At 39.6% G+C, this 25,721-nt stretch overlaps 1 protein-coding gene and 2 non-coding genes across 3 annotated transcripts in view; all 3 read right to left on the bottom strand.

The window, feature by feature from the left end:
• wdr43 (WD repeat domain 43) overlaps positions 1–25,721 on the bottom strand; it is a 54,429-nt gene that overhangs the window by 22,469 nt on the left and 6,239 nt on the right. The window contains exons 2-9 of the mRNA XM_073056010.1: positions 22,357–22,491; positions 19,645–19,766; positions 10,093–10,213; positions 8,700–8,839; positions 5,853–5,955; positions 4,521–4,585; positions 2,836–3,001; positions 1,421–1,507 (exon numbers count right to left, since the gene is read on the bottom strand). Coding sequence (XP_072912111.1) covers positions 1,421–1,507; positions 2,836–3,001; positions 4,521–4,585; positions 5,853–5,955; positions 8,700–8,839; positions 10,093–10,213; positions 19,645–19,766; positions 22,357–22,491 — 939 coding nt within the window. The remainder of the gene's footprint in view (positions 1–1,420; positions 1,508–2,835; positions 3,002–4,520; positions 4,586–5,852; positions 5,956–8,699; positions 8,840–10,092; positions 10,214–19,644; positions 19,767–22,356; positions 22,492–25,721) is intronic.
• LOC140733843 (small nucleolar RNA SNORD53/SNORD92) lies at positions 9,659–9,732 on the bottom strand. The gene has a single exon (XR_012100398.1). It is a non-coding gene; the product is annotated as a small nucleolar RNA SNORD53/SNORD92 (small nucleolar RNA).
• Positions 12,612–12,685, bottom strand: LOC140733844 (small nucleolar RNA SNORD53/SNORD92). The gene has a single exon (XR_012100399.1). It is a non-coding gene; the product is annotated as a small nucleolar RNA SNORD53/SNORD92 (small nucleolar RNA).

Raw genomic sequence — 25,721 nt, forward strand, 5'->3', positions numbered from 1 at the left:
ATGAGAGATTCAGATTATGAAAAATATGTTTTGCAATCACTGAAACATGACATTTACATATAAAAGATAAATGTAACACTGAACACTAGAACTACATCAAGTAGAGGTTACATCATTGTGAGGAAGAACATCAGAAGTGGTTGAGGGATCTGGAAGCAGATGCTCTTAGGATGAGGAGGCACTGTGCTGGATGACTTTTAACTTTCTTCCAATACCATCTAGGTCAGTGTTAGGGTTCTTATCATACCTATCTTTTTGATTTTAAAAACTGATCTGGTTTCTTGTTTTGAATGCATGCTGCTCTAGTCCTTCAACTTCTCTGCTGCTTCATGATCAGAAGACACTGTCACCACAGATCTTTAAAAATTTAATGCAGTACCCTTAGATTTCTGCAACCAGCCTGCAGAATATTCACAATTACCTTTAATTTTCAATCTTCACTTGTTTCATAGTGAGCATAGTTCACAGTTAAGTGGCATATGTAAACTGACGCTGTTGAATCCATTCTTCCTATATACAATCAAGACCTTCATTTTTCACTTTATACAGTGCTTTTCTATTTCTCAACATCTCTTTATTACTTTCAGCACAGTTTTAAAACAGCTTGTCCTTTTTTTCAGATTGTATATGATGGTCACTCCGATGCGATACTCCTCTGTCATTTGCTTTACACTTACAATGCTCTCAAGTTTTTATAACAACTGGATATTGAGGTAAAATAAACAAATGCCTCCTCTTTCTTTTCACTATTCCTCATGGAGATAACTATAGGCAGTTTTGACGTTTTCAACAATATATTCTCAGCACAGAACACAGAATAAGCACAAAGCACATGGTAATCACAGTAATGCATACAAGTCTGGCCATGATGACTGCTGAAAACAAAATGGCACCCACTCAAGAACTGTGCGTTGTGCAGGAATCGGTGCATGCCTGGGAACCTTCCCAGTGCCTTGTGGAATATCGCATTCATGGCATTTTTAGATTTGGGAGGTTTTCAGATTTAGGATTTTCAGATACGGGTGCTCAACTTGTGTTGGAAAAGTTCTAACTCATTCCCTCAAAACAATTGGAGATTAAACCTAACTTCAAGATTTCCAGCTGGAATCAGAGTCCTAACATGTATGCTTTTAAAAGATCAGATAAACCAGGAAAGAAGAATTTTCCACATTTTTAAAGGGCAAAGTACAATGAAAATACATTACTGTGCAGAAAGCACATCACCAAAAAGCAAGGTGGGAAAAAATCTTTTCTTCTGTGGGGTGGGGGACGGCTTTCAAACAATGCACTTTGTACCCAATAATCTTCAAAATTAAACAAATTTAAAAATTAAAAATTCATCCTCATTTGTAATTGCTCAAGAAATTAATAAAATTTTTACAAAGACAACTGAAATAAATCTGAAAGTGTCTTAACTTACTTTGCTGACAGCATCCTCCACTGAAAGTGACACGGTCATTTGAGTATCTCTCACCAGACAAATATGAGATTCCTTGGTATTCAATGTCTGAAATTAAAAATGGCAAACAATAACTGACTTTGTAAAGGCTGTTAGACAAGGGATTACCAATACAAACAATTAACAGCAAGTTCAGCCGCTTAGTCAGGAAATATTATATCATTAGGGATAAGGTGGCCATGGCCAGGGTGCAGGTCGATGGGAGTAGGTAGTTTAAATGGTTTGGCACAGTTGAGATGGGCCAAAGGGCCTGTACCCTTTTCAGTAACTTATCTGATTTGGGGTATATCAAATCAGAGAGGGTAAATGCATTTAGTCTTTTTCCCAGGATTGGGAAATCAAGATAGAAAGCATAGGTTTAAGGCAATAAGAAAAAGATGTAATGGGTACTTAGGTGATAACTTTATTATACACAGAGTGCAGCATGCATCTGGAATGAGCTGCCAGAAGAAGTGCTTCTGGCAGGTATAACAGCTTTTAAAAGACAGCTGGACAGATATGTGGATTGGAAAAGTTTAGAAGGTTAAGGGCCAAACATAGGCAAATGGGCCAAGGTTAAATGGGCATCTTGATCAGCATGGATCAGCTGAACCGAAGGGCTTACTTCCATGCTGTGACTATGACCCAAGAATTTCATACCTGGAATATATAATCATACTAGAAACAAGTAAAAATAGATGTATTTATATGTATTTCTGGGTAGCTTGAGTCTTCATTCACAGTCTCAAAACAGCAACATCTACTATTTGGGCACTGAGTACGACTTGTCCATAGAATCGCAGATGATGATGAAGCAGATCAATTGATTGGTGTCGCGACATCTCACAATCTCACACTTGATGTCAGCAAGACTGAATAATTAATTATGGACTTTGGGAAGGGAAAGTTGGGAGAACACACACCAGTCCTCGGTGAAAGGACAGCTGGGACTGCACTCAGACAGCTCCACAGGCACAAGCCACCCAAAACCTCCATCAAGGCAGCAGGATTCACCACTAAGGACCTTTCACTATCCTGGACATGCCTTCAGGAAGTACAGGAGACTGAATTCCCATACTCAACAATTCAGAAACAGCTTCTTCCCCTCCAGATTCCTGAATAGTTTATGAACACTAACATGCTATTCCTTTGCATTAATTTTATAATTTATAGTAATTTTATGTCTTTGCACTGTAGTACTCCTGCAATGCAACAATTTTCATGTCACATAAGTGCCAATTTGATTGTTTACCCAACAGGAAAAAATATGGGAGCAACAAGTCAATTAAAACTTAGAGTAAAGAGAATATACACGTAATCGGATTCTTGCACCCTTTCTAATTTACTTGCCCAGACTGCTAAAATGATTATCAAAAAGATTCCCCGATCGTACTTACCAATCTTTCTATGATAGGATGGAGCAGATTGTTATATGCTATCAACACTGACTGACTGTCTGAACAGAAGGTGGCTGCCAGGATTGGAACAGGTTTCACTTCATTTCCTTTCCCCGACGTCGCAATCTGCAAAGTGCACGTTGGCAAAAGGGGCTTTTTACAGTGGCTGCAAAATAAACCACCATCAGATCAATATTAAAAGAAAGATTAATTTCAAGATTGCTTTATGCAATTTTTTGTACACAAGTGTAACAGAGAACAAAGTAATTGTTACTCAGAATCCAACATATAAAAACACTAGGATAAAGAATACAAAATATATAAATACAACCAAGATAACTTATATACATAACTGATTACATGAACATAAAATGACGCCAGGTACATGAGTGTCTGCACTCAAGGTGAATAAAAGGAAATGATAAATTACAGGTTACAGTACACAAAATATTGGAGGAACTCAGCAGGCCAGGCTGTCTGCCCTGCAGAGTTCCTCCAGCATTTTCTGTATATTACTTTGATTTCCAGCATCTGCAAATCTTCTCTGGGGCGGGTTAGTGGGTGCATATGTTGATCAGCCTTATTGCTCAAGGAAACTAACTGTTTTTGGGTCCGCTGGTCCTTGCATTGATGCTACAGTCTCCTCCCTGATGGGATGCGACAAACCATCCATGAGCAGAGTGGATGGGATCGCTCATATTGCTGGCCCTTTTCCAGCACCTTTCTAAATACACATCCTTGATGGTAGGTAGGCTGATGCCAGTGACGTGTTGGGCAGTTCTGACTACCTCCTGTAAAGCATTTCTGACCACCTGTGTTGAGGATGATGGGGAGGGAGGAACAGTTGTTCAACATGCTCTGCGGGACTATGTTATTGAATGCAGAACTGAAATCCAGAAACAGCATTCTGACACAAGTTTCCTTGTTTTCAAGGTGTCCGGGTCATGTGCATGACATGCTATGGCATCAGCCACAGCAGTTCTTTTGGTAACCATATTGATTTCACCTGAACTATTCTATAGCAGACAGCTCAATTTTTAAATTGCAATGTGCAGAATGACCTTTTGCTAGAGTTTCCCCTTTCCCACCCCAACAAGAATGCTAAATATGGTCTCAAGGAATGTTTGTGCCAAACAGAGGCCCCCACTCTCTGCTGAAGATACACTATCAACAATAAAGAAAACAGCAATGGCCCTTCCTTTCTCTCAGTTAATTACAATGTATGGAGACAAACTCAGTTTCAGTGTTAAGGATAGCATTTTGATCAACAAGGGAACGGAAAGCTGTATAAGAGAAACAAAATTATGAAAGGGATAGATAAAGATAGAGGCAGGAAAGTCACTTCCACTGGTAGGTGAGACTAGAACTAGGGGACATAGCCTCAAGATTTGGGGGAGTAATTTCAGGACTGAGATGAGGAGGAACTGATTTTCCCAGAGAGTGGTGAATCTGTAGAATTCTCTGCCCAATGAAGCAGGAGGCTACCTCAGTAAATATACTTAAGACAAGGCTGGATAGATTTTTGCATAGTAGAATTAAGGGTTATGGGGAAAAAGGCAGGTAGGTGGAGATGAGTCCATGGTCAGATCAGCCATGATCTTATTGAATGGCAGAGCACACTTGACAGGCCAGATGGCCTACTCCTGCTCCTATTTCATATGTTCTAAGAGCAAATCCATTCTTACCCATTTAAGATGTGTTCAAACAAGTGCATCTGTCCATCCCGGCAAACAACTGCTAACTTCACTGGCTAAAGAAAAAGAATACAATTACTCTCAGATTTGTGTAATTCAATGACAATGTACAAAGGGTTGGGAGCAAGAGGTGGCTATTTTGAAGCTACTGGTGGACTTTAAAGTTTATACAGCATCTCTTTTGACTGAACTAGAAATCTTCTGAATTTTATTAGTAGAAACCACATATGTCCAACCTCTCAAGGTCACTTGGAAAACATTACATTGATGTTTACAGCCACAATTTTCACTATTCACGCCAAAATATCTCTTTAGTAGTTTTTGATAGAAAACAATGTTACCCTCCCACCCCAATATACTTCACTAACTTTACAGAAGTATATTTCTACGCAACAATGAATCATTGAGATGGTTATGGTAGTGAGCTCTAACTACAAAGATCCAATTATTTCATACCCATTTTGATATAGTACTTACGAAGCCATTCTGAACAACAGTGGAATTGGTGTGAGTTGTTGTCTTGACACATCTTATAATGACAAAGACATTCCCACAACAGTACACCAGAGTAAAAAAAAACTATCTGAGTCAAAGATCAATACATATTTCCAAGTAAGGGGTGTTTAGCTTGTAAGAAAAACTTGCAGGCAATAACATAGCCCATCTCCTAAGTAGAAGGATCTCATGTTTTAGAGAAAAAGCCTTAGTAGTTTCCTGGAATTTATCTTGTGGAAGGAGAATAACTGTCTTCAGGGTTTTGACCCAAACACCAAGTGTCCATTTCTTCTGCAAATACTCCTACAGCATATTTGTTTTATGCACATGTAGCGGAGGAAGTAAACAGGGTGCTAATTCAAGGGACTACTCTTTGGATGCCGATTCATTGATGGCTTTGCACTCGGCTACACAAATGGAAAGCATTCTAATAAACTACAAATTGCATTGCAGTCCAAAGAATGGTTTTAGTGATTCCAGTGTGGAAAGAGGGGGGAAAAAGGGCTCTTGTGGAAAAGTTCAACCAGCTATCTTGTTTTTTTTAATGTTAACTGCCATGAAATTGCCAAAAATCTGGAAGCAGCAATTTAAATGTTGGGAACACATTTTTCAACATGTATTATCTCCACTAGTTATTAATTCCTTCAGAGGAAAAGGAATAGTATTGTAATAAAATGAGATATAGAAATGAACAATGTGCCCTCTAAAGTATTTCTTATTCTAAAATTTAGACTATGTATTGTAAAATCTAAAGAATATCCAATACATGATGATTTTCCACTAACATTACAAATTAAAACCAATGCTCATCTGAGGTTCTCCACGTACATCTTCTCTGTCACCTGAAGTAGCCAGATCCACATACACAGGCTCATCTGTTAGTATGAAGGACAGCACTGCATTTTTATCCTTCCCATCTTGTCGCACTTGCCTGTTGAGAAATAGCAAAGATCCATTGAGCTGAGCTTCAAGAAGTCATTGTCATAGGACAGGGAGTGAGGTTAGCGTGGAATTAGCTCTTCTAATGGTATTAGAGCAAAACTTTCAAGCATCATATTAAGCAAGATATTTTATTACAGAATAACTAGAATGGTCTGCAAATTAAATGAAGTTCAGAAATTCATGAAGTAGAAATTAACAGATCAGAGAAGGGATTTAAAATAAGTGTTTAAGATCTTTATAACACCGAGGCAAAGTTAATGGCTCGAAATACATAAAATGACATTGGAGCCCACAGTTCAGGTCAGACCTGGTGTGGCAGCAGACAGCTTCTACCCATGCAAGGTTAAAGAATTTAAGATCTTCTAAACATTCAGCCACCATTCAAATATTTTGTTCTGGAACTACGTCACAGCTTCCGAATGGATTTGATCGAATTTCACTAATTTGAGCAAGTTCTTTTTGGAAGAGTTAACAAAAACTGCTGATGAAGGCAGGATAGTAGACATTATCTTCCTGGACTTTAAGGCATTTAACAAGGTTCTGCATTGTGGTTAAAACATATAGGATTGAAGGCAAGCTGACCAACTGGATCCAGAGCTCGTGGCAAATCACAGGAATTAGTTTGCCAAAGATGCAGAGATTGGTTTTGTAGATAGCAAAGGTTGTCTGAAGCTACAATAGGATAGATGAAAAATTGGATGGAGCACTAATAGATGGAAATTATTCCCAGCAAGTGGGAGGTGATGCACTTTAGTAAATCAAGTAGGGTTGGGATATACTCAGTTCAGCAGAGCAGCTTAATAAAAGCTTAAATTCCTAATTCCTAAAAGAAGCAACAGTACATAGTGGTGAAAAAGACATGTGGATTTTTCGACTTCATATCATTAGGGGGTTTTGTTGCAACTTTACAAAGTACTGATTAACTCACACTTGGGAGTACTGTGTGCAGTTAGTAGCATGCTTTGAATTATTGTGATAGGCTTCTAAAAGATTTAATAAATTTGGAATTTTGGACTTTTCTTGCCCTGCAAATCTAATAGGCAAGCTGGATGGTGATGTTGTGGCACTCACACTCTACTTCAAGGCAAGTGGCCCTAGCTCCTTGCATGCTTTCCATCGGTGCTGGGTTGAGCGTTGAGCTAACATGTCTAGCAAAAACAAAAACAGACAAATGCCAAAGAAACGACAAGGTTGCTGCCCAATGTGCCACAGGGTAGAGATAGGAACTATCCACTATTATAGTGGTCGCTAACCCGTTGATCACGATCGACTGGTCGATCTTTGAGACTTTCCCAGTCGATCCCGAAGAAAAATAAAAATAAATACACAAATACTATTGATTGTTTCTGGGTTGCGGGGTTTTAGTTCCGTTCTTTCTGTCCAGTGCACGTGTGTAGCTCCCCCGCCACACACTACAGTGTGCTTCAGTGGTCCCCAACCACTGGGCTGTGAGGAAACGATATGATTTAGCGATATGAAACGATATGAGTCAGCTGCACCTTTCCTCATTCCGTCACGCCCACTGCTGAACTTGATCGCACATGAGGTCATCAGTTGTCTAAACGCAGTGATACTCTCGCACCAGGGATCAGTGGTTGGCCTCGTGCAGCTGGCGGGAAGTGCCATTGCTACTGGCCTGGAGCTTGGACAGGTGGGCACTACTTCTATACCTGTTTAGCACACCGAATGTTCATGGGGAACCCAGTGCTAAAATATTCGCAGATGACCTAATTCAGGCTCAGGGTTCTGTAAGTAGCAGAGCAGCTACCTCGTTGTGATCTACTGAAAGTCATCCCTCCAGCCAAACTTTTGTTGGCTGATAAATCCTACGGGGGGGGGGGGGGGGGGGGGGGGCAGGCACACACCCTGTCGCACTTCTCACTCGGTCGCTCTCTCTGGACTGTGACTCCTGCTGCCCCAACACAGAGACCTCCGGCCCTTACCTTGTCCTCACTCCACCCACGACCAGCCGCACCTGGCCAAGGCCTCTGGCAGCAGGCGGGCGAGACGCTGGAGTTCGGGCCCGGAGGCTGTCTAATGAGGCAATGAAGCCCTCAAATCTGCTTCAGTACCTTGAGTCCAAGCACCCTGCACTTAAAGACAAACCCATTGAGTTTTTTAAGCAAAACAAAACATGAGCAAGCAGGACAGAAGCAAGTGCTGAGAGCCACGTAAACTAAATTGTGGAATAGACTGGACATAAGGAACCTGCTTCGAGTATCACTGTATTCCGGTCGTGTTTAACACCCCACACCCCCCACCAGGTCGGCCAGTCCGTAAGAATATTGTTAATATTAAACTGGTTGATGGTGCAAAAAAAAAAGGGTGGTGACCTCTGGTGTACATACATTATTTCTACTTTTGGGTTGCAAGGTTTTACTTCGTCATTTCTGCCTGGTGCGCATGTGTGTGACTAACCGATTTAGTAGGGTCTATCTTGCCTTTCACTAAGGCCGAGGTAGGGGATCTTGGGCTTAAAAAGATTGGTGACCACTACACTATTAGCAACTAGACATTAGTACATAAACTTAGCTAAAAATTAAGCAGTTTAAGATCTACTGATTTGACCTTTTGCTATCTTTTGCTCATATAATAGACAATTAGGTTTCAATGTAGACTCCACAAACTGCAATTCAATATGTATAACGCAAAACTAGAAGTTCGAAGAAACCACATCAATCTGCAGTTAACAGATTTTTTAAAAAAATTATCTAGTTAACATAAATGTCTCACCAAACATTAAGCAGTCGATCATGCACAGCTCCAGAGAGGAAATATAGGCCAGTTATTCCATCAGATGGCTGGCTATCATTAGATGGTTGTATTGTTGCAAATGTAAGTGACGATATTGCTGTTGCGTGACCTGTAAATTTCTGTACGGAGATCACAAGAAAAGTAACTACACTTCTGTTAAAAAAAATTAGCCATGAGTAATCATAATAAATTCATGGAAAATTATCCACAACCACCTCTACACCCTTTCAATTACATTGCTAAACCCACCTTCTATCTCATCTTCCCCAACTCCAATACCCTGTAAGCAGTAATAGTTGAGCAAGCACTTCAAGCCTAGTCAGAAGTTCAGAATCTCACTGTTCGAAACTAAATTGTAATGTCATGACCCAACAAGATATTCATGTTCCAACCAGACATTTACATTCCTAAATCAGGGGCTTTTCCTCCACTCCAAAAGTTCCAACAAATAATGAACCATTAGAAAATTAACTGATGTTTAACAGAAAGGCTGATCATGAAGGAATAAGTGAAAGTCCAATGACAAGGACATTTGGCCCAAGGCCTCATATCGATGTTTACACCATGGGCTGTATGCCCCATCATAAATTCCTGGAGCTTTTAAGGAACAAATTCTCTCCTTCCCTCCACCCAATGTTCTCTCTTCAAATGTACAAAATACAAAAACCAACTATTTTGCTATCTGAAGAATTCTCAACTTGCTTTTCAAATAGACAATGACCAAGTTTCCTTGTCTATTGAGTTCAGGCTACTCTTATGCAGACAATTAACAGGAGACAAGAGAGAATGAGAATTCTATACTGTGGCAATATCAAAACAAACATACTTCAGACATAGATAACCACAAAGTGCAAGAGTTATCATTTTAATGCTCTGGAATCTGGTTCAAATTAAATATAGATGACAAAACACCAAAACAAATCTAGAAGTTGGTCAGCTTGCTCAGACAGCCAAGGTGGTGTCGTCATATTTATCAGCAATATAGCGAAACCATAATAAATCATCACAGCAAGACCTTCTGGAATTATGTTTTGGTGAAAATGTATCCAGGTTTAAAAAAGTATTCATTACATTATAATGCCTTTCCATTTGATTAGTTAGAGCTGAAATACTTTATTGCAAACCTGAAGAAAACAAAAATAACATTTGCAGCCAAAAATATGGATTTGTAAATAGAAGTAATATGCCTAGGCATTCATTCCACTTTAAATATACTGCATATTTTTAACACTCTTAATAAAGCCTTTTTTTTCTAAATACACCAGATCATAGCCTAATGAACTTCCTACTTAATATTTTTCCCCCAAATCCAGAATGTGCAACTTAATATGATCTGCACAATAAGCTCTTGAGGGCAGTCTTGAGTACTCACCCTGTATACTTCTTTGGTCTCCAGGTTCCATAACGTGATGCCGCAGCCTGCTGATAGCAACATCTTTCCATCAGGGCTCAAACAAAGGTGAGTAACGCTACCTTTCTCGGCTTTCCATTTGCTGATTGGGGAGTTGTGGTGGGTTAAAAAAAAAATCCAAATTATTGGAGCAGTACTAAAATGACACAAATCTACACAGCTCAGTATTCTTGATATATATTGATACCAATGACAGAAGAGGGAAAAGCCAAAAGGTCCTGAAGAGAATTGAAAGTGCTAGGGAGCAAGCTGAGAAGCAGGACCTCCAGGGTAATAATTTCTGAATTGTTGCCTGTGCCATGCACCAATGAGGGAAGAAACATAGGGTGATTTGGCAGAGGCTGGGGGGCAGGGCTTCAGGTTTTGAGGATCATTGGGACCTCTTTTGGGGGAGGTATGGCTCGTACAAAAGGGACGGGTTGCACCTGAATCAGGTGGGCAGGTTTGTTAGAGCTTATGAGGAGGGTGTAAGCTAATTCAGCAAGGGGGTGGAAACTGCAGTGAAGGGACTCAGGGTAGGACAAAATAGCAACCAGCAGGGCAAGTACCAGTGCATTAGGGATGCAGAATCAAAAAGGGTAGCAAATACAGCACTCAAACTGTTGTATCATAGAGTACAAGAAATAAGGTGGATGCGCTATTACAGATTATCAGATATGGTGTTGTAGCCTATTAGTGGGATCAGGGGAAGGGCAAATATTGTTGAGGAAACAGGTAGGCTGCAGAAGGATTTATAGACAGATTAGAAGGGGCAACAGTACAATGTTGGAAAATGCATGGCCATGCACTTTAGTAGTAGAAATTTGTGCAGAGTATTTATTTCCTATACAGGGAGAAAATCCAAAAATCTAAAATGCGAAGTGACTTGGGAGTCTTTGTGCAGAACACCCTAAAAGTTAACTTGCCGGTAGAGTCAGTGGAGAGGAAGACAAGTGCAATGTTAGCATTCATTTCAAGAGGTCTCAAATACAAGAGCAGGGATGTGATGCTGAGGCTTTATAAGGCATTGGTGAGGCCTCACCTTGAATACTATGAACAGTTTTGGGTTCCTCATCTAAGAAAAGATGTGCTGGCATTGGAGAGGGTCCAGATGATGTTCACAAGGATGATTCCAAGACAAAAGGGTTATCACATGAGGAAATGTTTGATGGCTCTGGGTCTGTACTCGGAATTTAGAAGGATGGGGAGGGGGGAATCTCATTGAAGCCTTCCGAATGTTGAAAGGCCTAGACAGTAGATGTGGAAAGATGTTTTCCGGGGGGGGGGGGGGGGGGTCTAGGACAGAGGGCAGAGCCTCAGGATAGGAGGGAGTCCATGTAAAACAAATAGGGAGAAATTTCTTTAGCCTAAGGGTGGTGAATTTGTGACCACAGGCAGCCGTACAGGCCAGGTCGCTGTGTGTATTTAAGGCACAGCTTGTTAAGTTCTGATTGGACATGGCATCAAAGGTTACAGGGAGAAGACTGGGGTGTAGGGCTGAGGAGGGAGAAACAGCATCAGCCATGATTGAACGGCAGAGAAGATTCAATCAGCCAAATGGCCTCTTTTAGCAAGACTGTCTAAACCTGGCAGTTGATCAGTAAAAAGGCAATTTCACACAACTTAAGGGGAAGGAATAGGAAAGCAGTAAACCTGCCCTTATAGTCAGGCAATGTTCTAGGTTTAAAGCTCTCCACATAATTATGAATTGCCACCTTTCTCTTATAATCTGTTTACAAAACCATCTATAATTTAGGATTAGATGCAAGTATTCCTAATGTATTATAATTTTAAGAAAAAGTTTGAATATAGTCATCTGTATTAATTTGGAACATATAGGCCAAGAATCATCCAATATCTAATGCTTTGAGAGAGGTGCCTTAGACTGCAGAATATGACTTGGGTTACAAAACAACCTTTACCAAAACATGTTTTAGTTCAGCATTATGTTTAAATGATAGATCCTACATGCCAGATTTTACAATGCTGTTTAGTGCACTGCTGAAAGAACTTATTGTGCATACATCCTCTCCACTGAGAACACAAATTTATAATTGGAGAATTTGTCCATAAACATTTTCCTTGTTCTTTCCTTGGACAGGGTACCTCCCAAAATGGAAAACATCACAAATTCAAATATTGGCCTAAAACCAACAATCCCATCCCAAATTAAAACTCAGAATTAAATGTATCACTTTTAAGGCAGTAAACCAAGGCCTACTTGAAGGTCCTTAATAGGCTATAAGAAAAATTTCCTTTCATGGTATCGTTATCTCACCAAATGTACCAATATGTAATACCTCCCTCCCCCCATTTCCACAGAAGAGCGAGTGTGAATGTGACAGGTGCAAGTACTCTAGCAATATGAAGATGGGTATATTTTAGACACATACACAAACAAGCATAATACATGTCACTTCAGATGCAAAGTTCCTGGTATTTTTCCATTTCAAGTTAAATCTGGATGATTAGTGAACACCAAACCCTAGGAATTAGTTTGCTTGCTCAGACAGCCAAGGAGGTATCGTCATATTCATCAGAAATACAGCGAAACCATGAGACATCATCACAGCAAAGCCTTCTGAAAACATGCTTTGGTATTAAGAGCCAATGTCGCCCAATTTTAAAAAGTACTAAATTCAACTACAAGATCAAAAAAGAAAACCCATTAGCTCACCCAGCATAACTTCAAGGACAAATGCTGCATCAAGTTGAATACCAAGCTAGTGCCTACTTACTAAAAAACAAAATCCAATTAAGGATTGACAATGTGAAGTGTACACACAAGGACTTACCAAGTACTATATGGCAAGCTAGTGTTGGGCACATTCAAGACAATCTCAGAAGGAGAATATTGCCTTCCAGCAACTATGGCCCATTGTCCAGCTCCAAAATATATCAAAACTAAATCCCATTGATAACACAATAGAGAAAGCCACGTGGTATATGAAAAACAAATTTTCTCTTTTATGCTAATATGAAAATTGTCATGAGGTAATCATCCCAGCGAAGCTTAACGAACGGTCAAATATATTATTCAATCGCAAGAACTCTTTTTAAGTATGTATAGACTATCCCCATGTAAAGAGACTCAAAACATGCCAAAATAATAGCAAAATTCGCAGGAATATTTTAGATCCGACTTCAGAAAGGGAAAATATAAACTAGCATGGTCCTGCAGTAACAGATTTATCAAATCTAGTCCTCCAATTTTAATTCCAACATCAGTGGCACAAAATACGCACACGTTCAGTTGGTGGAGCATTTTACTCCCAACTACTTCTGCAATACACATCCAATATTGTAAAAGTTTCTACTCCAGCATTACCCCCTCTACCCCACAGCTAGTGGATTAGAAGGAGAGAACTCTTGCCTGTTGCTGTGGCCTGGTTTACTGCATATCCATTCATTTGGTTTACTGCTGGGAGCTGTTCACCCCTCTCCCCAACATCTGTCATAATGTCGATTAGATATTAAAGCTTGAGTGGAGGCAGAATCAGAATCAATGATATCACAGGTGTAGGAGCCATCCACCTGTTTTCTATCTGCATTGCATCCTGTATTGTGTTTACTACGGTAACTAGTCACATAGGTGGGGGGGATGTGATAAGAACAAAGGGAGTAAGTTACGTCTTCATGCTTTGTTCTATGCAGTTTGTAGCAGCTGGGGACCAGTGGACATCGTATCTACTGCTGATTACCCAATAACGCTTAGCTTACACTTGGGTATGCTTAGGTTTAATCGCTTCCAGGTTGTATATTTGCTCATTGTTGATAATGGGTCGAATATAGGATTTAACGTTTGGAGCAATCACTGGAGCTGGGGGCACACGATATAAGTGTAACAAATCCGTAGGGTCGCTGGCAGCGGCATTTGTTTTAGTTTGCCGCTACATTCTGTCAGCGAAAAGTTTGACAGTTATACCAAATGAACATGGTTCATGCTGTGAATTTGGGTTTGAAACAGTTTTGAATGGTCAGCACTGCCTGTCTACTTAGGGAGTGTAAGCTGTATCTTGGTATTTGTTTGAGAGTTCAGCCACTTGGTCCTGTTGAAATGCTGTATTGAATTTGCCATTGTTTTGTCTGGTTTGTGAACTTGGAAAACAACACGAGTCAAGCTGGAAGCAGTGACCAAGAAAAATTAAACAAACATGCAATATTGAAGGACAGACTGCCGGAGGAAATGAAATTTATAAAGCCACAGGACAGGTTGTGACGACATACAAAGCTGAAGACAATGTGCCTTATCATGCATGCAACACGATCTATTGCTAGCGGCGCGACATATGCGTCTGGACACCTCATCTGCACGCATTAGAAAGGAGGTTGATTTAGCTGAGTTATACACAAGACAACAGGTGTTGAGGGATGAACACACATTTGCAGAAACCAGGAAGAACAAGCAAAAACAGCTTTGAAGAGAGGACCATTGAAAGGAGACTATACTCAGCTGATTAACTACTACACAGTTAATGGAACTCCAGTTTTGCACTTGGATAGCTTTGGCGGCAGCAATTCAAGGCAGATTTTCCTGAATGCAGTCAAGAAGAACAAGCTAGTTTGTCAGGAGATCACAATTCAGGATAGACCACTTACCAAAAGAAGATATTTGTATAAATGTTGTGATTTCATGTCTCCTGTGGTTGTAATTATTCTAGCACAATAATTAGGGGGCCTAGAATGTAGGAGCCATGTATCTGTTCTTTATCTGTATTGTATTCTGTGTTGCGCATTTATTATGATTATTATTGCAACCTAGTCATGAGTGGTAAAAGCAAAGGGACTAAGTTATGTCTTCGTGCTTTGTTCTAGGCAGTTTGCAGCAGCTGTGGAGGTCGTATCTTCTGCTGGCCGCTCAACTGCGCTTAGCTTATACTTGGGTACTCTTAAGTTTCATCGCTTCAGGTTGGATGTTTGCAAATTGCTAATAAAGGATTTGACTTTTGGAGCTGGGGGAACATCATGTAAGTACAACAAACCTGTAGAGCTGCAAGCTGCTGCAATTGTTTTGGTTTTACAACAACTGGCATATATCAAAATTTGTTGTTTGTGGTACCGTTAAGTTGTAATACATAACAAAAACGGAATTACACATATACTATATAAAAAATTAAATTAGTGATAAAAGAAAGAGGAAGAAATTAAAAGTGTATAGTACATGACTTCATTGTCCGTGCTGAAACCTGATAGTGGAGGGGTCAGTGTTGTTCCTGAAAGGTTGAGTGTGTCTTCAGGCTCCTGTATCGCCTCCTTGATGATAGCAATTAGAAGAGGACATGTCCTGGTTAACGGGGATCCTTAATGACTGATGCTGCTTTTTTGAGGCTTTGCCTTTTAAAGATGTCCTTGATGCTGTGGAAGGTAATGCCCATGGAGTTGGCTAAGTTTACAATTTTCTACAGTTTTTTTCAATCCTGTGCAGTGGCCCCTCCATTCTAGACAGTGATGCAACCACTTAGAATGCTCTCCACAGTACATCTGTAGAAATTTGCAAGAGTCTTTGGTGTCATACCAAGTCTCCTCAAACTCCCAATGAAATATAGCTGCTGTTGTGCCTTCTTTGTAATTGCATCAATATGAAGAGCCCAGGATATATCTTCAGATATGTTGACACCCAGGAACTTGAAACTGCTCACCCTTTCCACTGCTGATCCCTCGATGAGGACTGCTGTGTGTTCACTCGACTTCCCCTTCCTGAAATCCACAATCAATTCCTTGGTCTTACTGACGTTGAGTGCAAGGTTGATGTAGAGACACCACTCAACAAGCTGATCTATCTCACTGCTGTATGCCTCCTCGTCACCATCTGAAATTCTGCCAACAATAGTGGTGTCATCGGCAAACTTATAAATGGGTTTGAGCTGTGCCTAGCCACACAGTCAGATTGAACAATTGACCTCACACAGTACTGAACAACCAGAGAAAAGTCAGCAACTAATGGCTAATTAAAGAGCCAAAATCTTAGCTGGCCTGTAACAAAACATCTGATTTTAAACAGAATTCAGTTGCAGTATCAAAAAACAAAATGGGGCTTCATTCTAATTCCTCAGTATAGATTCAAATAGTTATTTCTGAAGAACCCCACACCTAAAGCTTCTCCAAATAGCATCAAAAGATTCAAACAGTAGTCAGCATTTATTTTTGCCCCATGACTTTATAAAAATGAGCACCACACAATTCCAATAGCCACAGCCACATTTTGCTTCAGTTTTAAGCCTTGAATTCAGTGCTGTGGAAATAAGTTTCTCCACTTACACTTTGTGGCAGGGCCTAATTCTGTTTAATGTTTACCCAGGAATGTTACTGGGATGTCAGTTTTAATCTATTTATCATCACCTGAATATTGGAACACTCTGTTTTACCTCTTAGTTTATATCCCAAGTTGGATGTAACAGATAAAAATTACCAAGAAAAAAAACCCAAATATATTTAATATAGTTGACAAGTTATTCATTTTGCATCTGAAAGATATTTTTCAAGGCAAGAGCTGCAACAAAGCAAGGGAAATTGTATCTTGTCTGCATTGAGAATTAAAGTAATACATAGGAATACAACAACAAAAGACAAGTGCTTGAAATAGCATTAGCCTTAGTTTATAATCTTCTGTGCTCATTCATATCTGCTCTTTGATTTCCAATAAATGGCTAAGGATTTAACAGCCCGTGGAATGCTCCATTTTCAAAAAAATATATTTTGGCAAGTCTTCAAAAATGGAATATAGGGCAAACAAGGATCTGTGTGCCAAAGATCCATGCCCAAAATCTAATTCTGTAAGGCCAGGATTTTACTCAAATTCAAACAAGTCAGAGGGAAATTGGAAGTTTAATACCTTTCCTACCTAAATAAACAGTTTACTGAAACTAAGCATTTGCTATACAAAATAAATATGCAACTTACTTGTTCAACCACTTTTGTCATTCTGTAATTTTATAACTTTTAACCAAAGATACATAGGATTCATTGTGTATTTAAAATTCTTACCAAGTGGTAATTTGGTATGCTAACTTAATGCCATTTAAGAGGGCAATTAACAAACAACACTGATGCATCACTGGATCACATAGGTCAGATGAAAGACTCCCTTTATGGCAATAGTAAACCGGAGTTTTGTTTCATAGAGGAATCCAGAGTTGTTATGGATACTACTACTGATATGACATACAAAATGCTGGCGGAACCCAGCAAGTTACACAGCAGTTATGGAGGGGACTAAACAATTGTTATCATTTGCTAACCTTAATCAGGACTGGAAATGAAGTGCGGAAAGAGTACACTCTGGCAGGTGAAACCAGGTGTTTTTTTTTTGGGGGGGGGAGAGAGATGAAGACATTGGGAGGTGTTAAGTGGAAAATGTAGAAGGCTGAAGCAGAAATGATAGCTCAGTGGATCATAAGAGAAACACAAGTGGAGGGGCACAAGAGGGAGATGATAGCCAGGTGAGATGGGGTAAAGGCAAGCCAGAATGGGGAAAAAGAAAAAGATGGAAAGAGAAATGACTGGAAATTGGAGAAATTAATGTTCATGCCTATCAGGCTGTCCAGATGGAATAGGTGGTGTTGCTTCTCCCACCCGTGTGGCATCATTGTGACAGAATGGAAAATCAAATTGAAATGGTGGCCACCAGGAAATCCTGCCTTTTGTGGTGGATGGAGCAAAGGCGCTCAATGAACTGATCCCCCAAATTCACTTCCAGTCTCACCAATGTAGAGAAGACTACACCAGGAGCAATGGATACAGTAGGTGACCCTGACAATCTTGCAGGTAACATGTCACCTCATCTGGAAGAACTGAGGAAGGTGGTACAGAAGCAGAAGTAACACTTAGCCCTGCAAGTGGGACAAGAGGGAAAGCAGATGAGGAGGGATGAGTGGACAAGGGAGTTACATTGAGAGTAACACCTGTGGAAAACGGAGAGTGCGGTGGTGGTGTCTGAGAGTTTTTGGGGTGGGGGGAGAGGAGAGAGAAAATGTGCTTAATGGTAGGATGCCACTGAAGATGGCAGAAGTTATGGAAATGTGCCGGACATGGAGGCTAATGGGGTGGTAGGCAATCTGCATCCAGCCCATCATTGTCGAGCACAGATCACATGCTGCATCACAATAGTGAGAATGCTTCATACACCCAGACTACTAACGTTTCTACCTACCACAATATTCAAATCCATCTAGTTCAAAACTCTATCACATTTATTTCTACCACTTCAACCAAAACAAGAATATGAAGGTTACGACTAGATGGCATCAATTTGGCCTTGATATGCTTGTAGTGTGTGGATAAATGAAACTGAGTCAAAGTGCTTCCTGAATCAATTCTTGAAACAGCACAGATGGCCTCCAGTGCAGTTAAGTGGAGTTTGCACATTATCTGTGATCAAGTGAGATTCCTGTGCTCCAGTTTCCACCCATATCCAGGTAAACTGACCACTTCCCACTAGAGGTACAACTACCTGTAATGCAGGGTTCCCAACCTTTTTTTAAATGCTATGGACCAATACCATTTAGCAAGGGATCCTTGGACCCCAGGTTGGGAACCCCTACTGTTAGGTGAGTGGTTGAATCTTGAAGAAGGTAGTAATGTGGCGAGTATACAATGGAGTTAATGATGGATTAGTTAAAATAGAGGATTTTATTATTCATGTGATCTCATTGGAGCAATGGGCTTGTCTTCTTGTTGTACCCATCTATAACTCCAACACCCCAATATCAGAAGTAGCTTAGAGTACAATGAAGGGACAGGAAAATGAAATTCTGGGTTACTGTCCAGCAACCAATTCAACATCAAAAATCAGATCGCATTCTTGAACAACAGACCAATAAGTCTGTGTGGTAGAAACCAGTCTGGAGAATGAAATACAGATTAATTTTAGTACACATGTATTTTATCCCATTTCTTATGTGTAGTTCCATGTTAGTCAATGGAAAAAGAAATCAGAACAGGCAACCATAGTTTACCCATATTTAGCAAAAGCGATGGAAGAAATTTCTATCCCTTTGTCTTCAGCAGAAAGAGCAACTATTCCCCTCTTACTACTTAAGTCAAATACATGAAATTCTTCATTCTGGTATGCTATTACATCAGATTTTAAACTAATACAATGCCATGTTACAGAAGTCTACACTTCTTCATTATAATGCTTGTATTATTAGTGTATTTCACTGCAGAATAGCGAAAGCTAAAAATACAGGAAGAGGTACATTTTCAGTGATAGATTCCAGGTAGTTTGAATTTGTCAAAGCAATTAGAGCTTGTAGTTCAACTTCACAAGCACGGCACTACATTAGCAAAGGGTGCTCAGTAGTCTGAGCATTCTGGCGTTGCACAACAATCCTCCAACTATCTCTCAACCATGGTGGCAGCAAAATCCCTGCTTTGTGAGAATGCTAAAGTACAGGGTAACCAATAGATGACACTACCTGCAGTGACTGATTACTGTACCATCCTAGGACCTATTGACCTCAATAGACACGTGATGGAAAAGAGGGGGAAAAAGTGTATGGAAAGAAGAGGGAAGACAAGCAACACTGCACTGACCATTTCACTTTTCCTGTTGGCACACTCCATTCCACTATATGCTTGTCATCTGAGCAGCTGTAGAGACAATCATTTTCTTGATGCCATCGTATACAATTTACTTTGCTGTTGTGTCCATCACTCTGAAAGCAAAAAAGTAGACTATGGTTTTAGTTCAAATATGAGTTTCATGAATGTCCCTCCAATGAGTTGGAGAATTCAACACAGATAACTTCAAAGTGGTATAACTTGCAAGCAATCAGTGCAAGACAGATGGGCTGGTAGAAATGGTAGACAATAACATACAAAACTACCAAGTGGTTCATCATGGTAGGAAGAACAAAGAATCTAAAATAAAAAGCACAAATCTAATAGGTAAGAAGGGACAGACAGATTTGTTTGTTGTATACATCAATATTTGCAGTTGCAAGCAGAGATGTAAAAAATGGTTAAACAGAGTGGTTGGGTTTCTTAATGTTTAAAAGCACAATAAAAAAAAATTCAAGTCTTTCAGTGGGAAAAACATCTAGAAAAAGCAAATGTTACAAGGGAAAGAAAGGGGAAAGGAACAACTCTTGACCTTGCCTTAACAGATTATAACGGGGTGAATGATTTTGTATTCCATTCCTTTCTCCAATTCAGTACAAATAGTTAGCTGAGAAGACTAAAACTCTGGTTAACAAGACAGTGGTTCTCAATAATTACAAGGCAGTATTGATTAATATTTTTAATAACAGCAAAAACAACTCAAGTTGGTTTGCTCTATGCTACCTCGGCAGGGGTTTCAGAAGAGGCACAAATTTAAAAGAAGAATGAGAAGGGGTTGAGTAAAAGAGATTCCAAGACGGGGCCAAACAAATGTGCCAAAGTCAAAGGAGTAAACAAAGAAAGATCATATAGCAGGGTGGAGAGTTCAAAAGAATTGCAAGAAAATAACAGACTAGTTAGATGGGCAAAGAAATTAAGTCTAGAGAAAAGCAGTTTTTGCGTTTGTGAAGGCAGGACAAAGCAGGGAATACACAATAAATAGCATACTATACAAAGTAAAGCTTGACCTTAGAGCGCAAATCCACAGGTTCTAGATGGAAGTGCGGGTAGATAGGGTACTTAAGTTCACATGGAACGTATGCAACACCAGTTTGGTCACAAGTGAACACGAGGAAATCTGCAGATGCTGAAAATTCAAATGACACACACAAAATGCTGGTGGAACACAGCATTTTGTGTGTGTTCCTGGTCATAAGTGAAGCTGGTAGACATTGTCTTGCAGCACCAGACACCAGAATTTAAATCTGACCTTAGGTGCTGAATGTGGAATTTCCACATTCGCTGACAGCATGCATTTTCTCCTGTGATATGGTTTCCTCCTACATGAATAAGACATGCAGGCTGGTAGGTTAATTGGTTACTAAATTTCCCCTAGCACGTAGGCGAATGGTAGAATCTGGGAAGTTAATGAAAATATGGGGACAATAAAAAAAGTTTTGTAGTTTGGTGTAAATGGGAGGTCAAAGGTCAGTGGTGATCCAGTGTACTGTACATCTCCGAGTCAATAATATAGAAAGATGAAGGATTATAATTACGAGATTAAGTAGTTTGGGTTTATTAAGTAGTGAGAACAAAGGGAGATTCAATTGATGTCAAGAGTAATCCATTTTCATTGGCAAAAGATGTTATAAATCGTGCCCCTCGTTTCAGCAGTAGAAAAGCGTAGATAAAACAGATAACATTACTATAAAATCTGGAAAGGGTAAGAGAGGAAGACCACATCACAACTAAAGCGTATCTAAATTATATCTTATAAGACAGCAGGCAAGTGGTAAGAGTAACCCAAAAATATCTTTTACTTCAAACTGGACAAGAGAGGCCAAGTGCCCTAAAGTGCTATCAACTGCTGGAATCTCCTAAATAAAAGTAACATTTCCTACAATATTTCCAAATCATTTGGCTGGGTAGAAGAAATATTAAAAGATTGCCCCTGGCACCAATACAATGCATTTTTGACATTATCTGCAGAACACCAAATTTTTATTTTTCAAACTCAGATTAGACTCCTGGACAAGGATGAAAAACTGCATTGAAAGAAAATGTGAGCACATTTGTACAGCAGCACATGATTTCATAATGATACAGCACGCGAACAAACTCTACAACCTAGCATGCCAACTGTGCTGTAAGCAAGCTACATCCACCTGCTGAGTTTAACCCATATTGATTGAAACCTATATGAACTTGTCCAGAGATGGCTTTTAAACCTCAACCACTATCTCTGGCAGCTCATTCCAAATATGCATCATTCATAGTGTGAGGCTGTTGCCCGATGTACCTTTTCTAAAATTCTAACCTTAGATTTTAAATATACACCCTCTAGAGTTTAGCAATCCCTCCTTGGGAAAAAGACTACGTGAATTCACTTATACTCTGACAGCACTCCCCTCAATCTCCTGCATTCCAGGGAATGAAATCCCAGTTGATGCAAACTCTCCTTGTAATGTTGCCAAATCTTTTATGCACATGTATTCAGGCCTTTGAAAACATTAGAAACACTTTCAGGGGGCAAGAGATCATGCACTTTCACAACTACCTTGAACTGCAGTATAAAACGTAAAGATGCCATCAACGGTGCTGAATGCATATCCATATCCTTCATTTCTAGCCTTTTTTGTAGGATATTCATAGTTTTCTATAAAATTAAATAAACTTTCATAAATGCAACATTAAAAGCAATCTTACCAACTTCCTCTGTAGTTCTCCTCTAACTAAACTGTATAACAAGATGCTTCCGACTGCTGTGCCAATAGCCAATAGATCCACTTCATTGTTGGCTTCCACTTTTTCTGATCTCCTTTTTTTCTTCTGAGGAACCTCCTGGAAAGAGGAGAAAAAATCCCATTTCACTCAATTATGTCATTAACATCATTGGAAAAAATCATTAGTTAATAGAAATATTATACTGCATTACCTAGAGTCTGGGTCAAGGTCAGTAACATGTATTTTTGATTGATAGGCCTACGTTGATTAATAGCAAACAGAAGTTTATAACATTCCCTTAATTTGTGGTCCTTTGGCTACAAATAGGGAGACAGCACCTCGATTAACCAAACAAACAGATACACCCAAGTCAATCCACGAGGAAAAAGTCAAAATTACACAGCACTTGGTGAACTCACACCTGGGATAGAGTGAACAGCTTGATCTTCTTACCCATGGATACACTTGCCAAAGAGGCAACAGAGGTTCACTAATTCGAGGGATAACAAGTATAAACTGTGTAGACCAGACCTACATTTTCTAAAGTTTAGAAGACTGAAAAGAGATCTCACTGAAATTTTCAAAATTCTTACATGGCTTGGCAGGCCAAATAAACAGAAGACAATTCCCTGGCAGAGAAGTCTAAAATCAACGCACACTATCTCAGAATAAGTCCACTGAGATAAGGGTTTGGAGGCCTGGTCGCCAAGTAGGGTTCATTAGATTTATCGATATGGTAACCAGGAATTTTGGGATAGTGCAGGAAATTAGCAGAAATATTGAAGATCAGCCAAGATATTTATTTTTAACTAAAAGAACAGATCAATTCAAATGCTACAAAGAAGATTTTAAATTCAATTTTGGAAAGTCAATGCTTTTATAAAACATAAAATAATTAAAAGGTTATAAATCCCCGATGTTTGATTGAGAAAAAAATGTAACCATTTGGAGACAGTGATAGGGGTGGGAGAAGGGATATGCAGAGTAGGAAGTAAACAGGAATCACAAGGTAAATGCTAGAAATCATTCTTTAACAAAACAAGCTGTCATTATTTCAAGATGTACTTCCTGTCATATTATTAAAAACTACAAGATAAGCATCAAAAGAAAATTTAACTTGAGTCTTGATGAAGGGTCTCAGCCCAAAACATCCATTGTTTACTCTTCCTGATCTTCTGAGCTCCTCCAGCATTTTGTGTTGCTTTGATTTCCAGTATTTGCAGATATTTTTGTGCTTGTTAACTCAAATTTATTTTGAATGAATCTAATTGATAAGACTTAAGAAATGACAATTCCCATGGAATGAGGAAAAATACAGTATTCATGAATGTACCAACAAAAATCGAAATCCTTGAACCCAGAAAGTGAATATGCAGAATTTTTAAAAAACACCATGTAAAGCTATCAACACAAGTTCACTGTAAAATGGCAGTTCCAATGTGCAATCTTAATAGATAAGTACATTTTGAATAACCCTTCAGCCACAGTGACATTCATGCCCAACCGTGAAAGGATCACAAAGAATTAACAAAATCAAAGAAAATCCTGCAGTTGATTCAGCATCATGACTACTGCCCGATGTTAATATTGAGCTAGCTGGTAGTTTATAAAGTCAAGAAAAATGTAAAAAAATGTCACTATACTTCAACAATACATGAGAAATACACCTTCCTAGAGTCCACAGGTGCAGAAGGCTAATGGGTTATTCAATGAAGCGAAAGGTCCAAAAGAAACTGGGTGACTTCCTCTAAGGGAAATTGTGAAAAAATAATATTAATATCTAAAGAGTGAAGTAATGCTATAAATTGGATTTGACAATATTGCAATTAAATATCTAATCTTTGCAGAAATTGATGATGACTTCAAGACCACAAAGTGATACTACACCCCTTGGCCCAAAGTTTCAAAGGCCATTTTAAAGGAGAAAAGGGATTGACTTGAGAAATTAAATGTGGAGTTTGTAGCCCAGGCAGCTATAAATATCCACATTCAGCAAACTTTGCTACTCAGCGATAGATGAACCATGAAGATTTCTAACTAGTTGCATCACTGCCTGGGATGATGGGGCCAATGCACAGGATCAGAAAAAGCTGCAAATTCATGGACACCAGCCTTCCCAGCACCAGAGACATCTTCCACAGGTAATAACTCAAAAAGGCTGCATCCATCATGATTGACTCCATCACCCAGGACATAATCTCTTCTTATTACTCCCAGAGGTGGTGGTATAGGAGCCTAAAGAGACTCACTCAACACTTTAGAAACAGCTTCTCCCCGTCCGCTTTCAGATTTCTGAATGGACAGTGAACCAACCCATGAACACTACCTTATGATGTTTACTCTTTCTGCGTTACTTAATGTTTTATTTCTTATTTTAATTTATAGTATCATTTATTTTATTAAAAGATACAGTGCAGAGAAAGCTCTTCCAGACCATCAAGCAGCACTATCCAGCAACTAACTCACCTGTTTAAGAATTTTCAATGACCGATTAAGCTACTAATAGGTATGTCTTTGGAATGTGGGAAGAAATCAGAGCACCCAGCGGAAACCCACTCATGAGAACGTACAAACTCCTTACAGACAGTGCTGGATGCCCTGAACTGTAAAATCATTGCACTAACTGCTACATTACCATGGCGCCCCAATGCACTGCACTCACTGTACTACTGTCGATCAACAAACTTGGTGGTATTTGTCTGTGAACCCTCACAAGGCGGAAGGTCCCAATGGGAGTACCTGGTAAGGCTCTGAAAACCTGTGCCAAACAACTAGTGGGAGTATTCACATTTTCAACCTCTCACTGCTACGGGCACAAGTTCCCACTTGCTTCAAAAAGGCAACAATTATGCCAGTACCTAAGAATAATAATGTGGGCTGCCTTAATGACTATTGCCCAGTAGCACTCACATCGACAGTGATGAAATGCTTTGAGAAGTTGGTCATGACTAGACTGAACTCCTGCCTCAGCAAGGACCTGGACCCACTGCAATTTGCCTATCGCCACAATAGGTCAATGGCAGAAGCAATCTCAATAGCTCTCCAGTGCTTTAAACCACCTGGACAACACAAACACCTACGTCAGGATGCTGTTCAACTATAGCTCAGCATTTAATACGATCATCCCCACAATCCTGATTGAGAAGTTGCAGAGCCTGAGCCTCTGTACCTCCCTCTGCAATTGGATCCTCGACTTCCTAACCAGAAGACCACAATCTATGTGAATTGGTGATAAAATATCTTCCTCGCTTACGAACAACACTGGCGCACCTCAGGGGTGTGTGCTTACCCCACTGCTCTACTCAATATACACATGACCATGAGGCTAGGCATAGCTCAAATACCAT

The sequence above is a fragment of the Hemitrygon akajei genome, chromosome 9 (genome assembly GCF_048418815.1).
Source record: "Hemitrygon akajei chromosome 9, sHemAka1.3, whole genome shotgun sequence".
In the NCBI taxonomy this organism is placed as follows: Eukaryota; Metazoa; Chordata; class Chondrichthyes; order Myliobatiformes; family Dasyatidae; genus Hemitrygon; species Hemitrygon akajei.